The sequence below is a fragment of the Malania oleifera genome, chromosome 2, assembly GCF_029873635.1.
Source record: "Malania oleifera isolate guangnan ecotype guangnan chromosome 2, ASM2987363v1, whole genome shotgun sequence".
NCBI lineage: Eukaryota > Viridiplantae > Streptophyta > Magnoliopsida > Santalales > Ximeniaceae > Malania > Malania oleifera.
In genome coordinates this window covers 102,375,181-102,378,228 of record NC_080418.1, presented here as the reverse complement: position 1 = coordinate 102,378,228, position 3,048 = coordinate 102,375,181, and the positions used below count along the sequence as shown (strand labels likewise).

Here is a 3,048-nt window from a genome sequence, read left to right as displayed (position 1 = left end):
GCCATTGATGCACATGACCGCTCACTACGCTTCCTTGCCCTCGACGGCGCATGCACTGTCCAAACAAAATCAAACCTCCACATGCCTCTCAACCTCTCATTCCACCACCACGCCCACCAAACGCATTTCTGCAATTCCCCTGCCTTGCCTTCAAAGCAAAGCACTCCACAGTCCACACCACCACGACACACTAATAATTACTAATAATTTGAAGACTAAGCACTCACTCATCACCCCTTCCCCATTACACTAACCAGCGCCATCAATACAATACAAAGCCCACATTTCCCACTTCTCTGTTAATTTCCCACCTCCCCTGTTCCATCCTCTGTTCTTCCCCCGACCATGCTCCTCCTCATCTCCCTCCTCTTCTCTGCCCTGCAGCACACAGCCGTCTCCGCCCACTGCACCACAGTCGCCGGCGACACAACATTCCAAAAATGCATGACACTGCCCACCCAACAAGCATCCATAGCCTGGACATTCCACCCTCACAACGCCACTCTGCACCTCGTCTTCTTCGGCACCTTCATTTCCCCTTCCGGCTGGGTCGCCTGGGGCATAAACCCTGCTTCCCCCGAAATGACAGGAACCCGCGCTCTAATTGCCTTCTCCGATCCCAACTCCGGCCAGGTCGTCGTCCTCCCTTACCTCCTTGACCCCACCGTCAAACTCCAAAAAACACCTCTCCTCTCCCGCCCCCTCGACCTCCACCTCCTCTCCTCCTCCGCCACCATGTACGGCGGCCGCCTCGCCTCCGTCCACAACGGCGCCGAAGTCCAAATCTTCGCCACGTTGAAGCTAGCCCATAACAACACCAAAATCAACTGCGTCTGGAACAGGGGTCTCTACGTGCAGGGCTACTCCCCAACCATCCATCCCACCACCATCAGCGACCTTTCTTCGATTGCCACCATCGATGTCTTGTCCGGCGCTGGAGCCGCCGGGCACAGTAACATCGACGCCTTGAAGACGGCTCACGGAATCATAAACGCCGTCTCGTGGGGGCTTTTGCTGCCGATTGGGGCGGTGACCGCGCGCTACCTTCGCCATGTACAGGCTTTGAGCCCTACGTGGTTTTACGCGCACGCAGTGACTCAATTGTTTGGGTTTTTCTTGGGGACAGTGGGATTCGCCATGGGAGTCCGGTTGGGGGAGTTGTCGCCGGGACGGGCTTATGGGCTTCACCGGAAATTGGGTTTTGCGGCGTTCTGTTTGGGGAGTCTGCAGACGCTGGCTCTGCTGTTCAGGCCGAAGACTACGAACAAGTTCAGGAAGTATTGGAAATCATACCACCATTTTGTAGGGTATGGGTGCGTGGTGTTGGGGGTGGTAAATTGTTTTCAGGGATTTGAGGTGATGGGGGCGAGCAGGTCTTACGCCAAGTTGGGTTACTGCTTGAGTCTGTCTACGCTGATCGGCGTTTGTATAGCTTTGGAGTTCAACAGTTGGGTGATTTTTTGTAGGAAGGCGAAGGAAGAGCAGCTGAGGAGAGAGGGTCTAATAGGGGGATCTGAGAAAGGGAGTGGCAGCCATGGCAGCCACTGTTGAATCTATTAATTAATGTTTTGGAAAGCTATAGAATCGTCGTTCAAAAAAGCAAAAAAAAACACGTTTGAGAGCTTGTCAATCAATGGGGGTCCTAATTTTGTGCTTGAAAACCTTTTTTTTTTTTTTTTGCAGTCAAGAAAAAAAAATTCGTATAAATACTGCTTGTACAAGGTCATCCATGGAGCAATTTTGAATTTCCTTTTTCGAATTTTTTAGATATTATTTTATTTAATTCCATTCAATTTCCCATTTACTAAATTTGATAATCGTTCCTCCTTTTTCCTTCAAGTTAATATGAGTCATATCTCTATCTTTGTTATCAAACAATTTATATTGATGGCATTATTTAGAATATATCAAAAAAATAAAATTTATTATTATTTTTGTAATATGCAAAAAACATATTTTCTTGTGTTGATTTATTTTCCTACTTAAAATACATAATTAATATTAATGGAGTACAAAAAATGCAAAAGATAGAGCATTTCAATGAGGATTTTCAGTTTGACATCTGCTTGATCAGAGCCACTTTCATTTTCTTCTTCAAAATGTCTTATAGCTCAACTCAAGAAGAAAATAATAATAGACAAAAAAGAAGATAAAGTTTTCAATAACTTTGGGCATTTATGAATTTCAAATTATGTTAAAAAAAAAAGATAAAACAAAAAATTCAAGCTCATTTCTCTTTCTTATCAGACTTTGTGAGAACTAGAAGGAAAATCAATGTGCTATTTGGTTAGTAAAGTTGGATTTAGATTGTGATGCCCAATTTTTCATACCATTTTTTTTCAATAAATAATAAATAATAATCCAACATTGGCCACATCAAAAACTCTGACACCATTTAAATATAACCCGACCTGAAGAGAGTGCCGGGTAAACAGTCATACAATCAATCCCTAACAGTGGAAGTCAATATTTATAAACTATTTAGAATACAAATAACTAAAATTCTAACCATCCATACATCGATATATACATATCTAACACATCCCCAAAAATTAATCAAAAATTTTAGGGGAAACATACATCCCTAACTCAAAACACTCACACTGTCTATCAGAGTACCAGCTGTAACGACCCGACCCTTTATACGGACCTAGGTGTCACTCACTTATACAAAGTGCCTGTACCTGCCCAAGATACGTAAACAATCCGCCCTAATTAGGGACACACTGGTATAAATCATACATGATTACGATGTAAATGTCGCGGAAAAACATAAACATCCATTGAGATTTCTATCAGTCTTATACCAGAGTTTACTAATACATCCACACCATTTACATAAATTCAGACATAACATAAATCCTGCTATTACAACCCTCCAAAAAGGAACTTCATCGAAGTTTAATATAAGACTCAAACGCTTACGTAAGCTAATAAAAAATAATCTCCCCAGTCCCTTTAGCTACTAGGACCAACGTACTGATGGACCTGAAAACAAAGGTTGTATAATAGGGTGAGACACCTCTCAGTAAGGAAGAAAGAGTTACA

The 3,048-nt window shown here is 43.2% G+C and overlaps 1 protein-coding gene across 1 annotated transcript; it reads left to right on the top strand.

Annotated features, from left to right (window-relative positions):
• Window positions 1–234: 234 nt before the first annotated feature.
• On the top strand, window positions 235–1,630 carry LOC131149112 (cytochrome b561 and DOMON domain-containing protein At2g04850). Its single transcript, XM_058099226.1, has one exon. The coding sequence runs from the start codon at window positions 346–348 to the stop codon at window positions 1,549–1,551; it is 1,206 nt and encodes a 401-aa protein (XP_057955209.1). The 5' UTR covers window positions 235–345; the 3' UTR covers window positions 1,552–1,630.
• The last annotated feature ends 1,418 nt before the right edge of the window (window positions 1,631–3,048 follow it).

Bases quoted from the DNA above. Each gene is read 5' to 3' on its own strand.
- LOC131149112 (XM_058099226.1), top strand. From the start codon at position 346: ATGCTCCTCCTCATCTCCCTCCTCTTCTCTGCCCTGCAGCACACAGCC.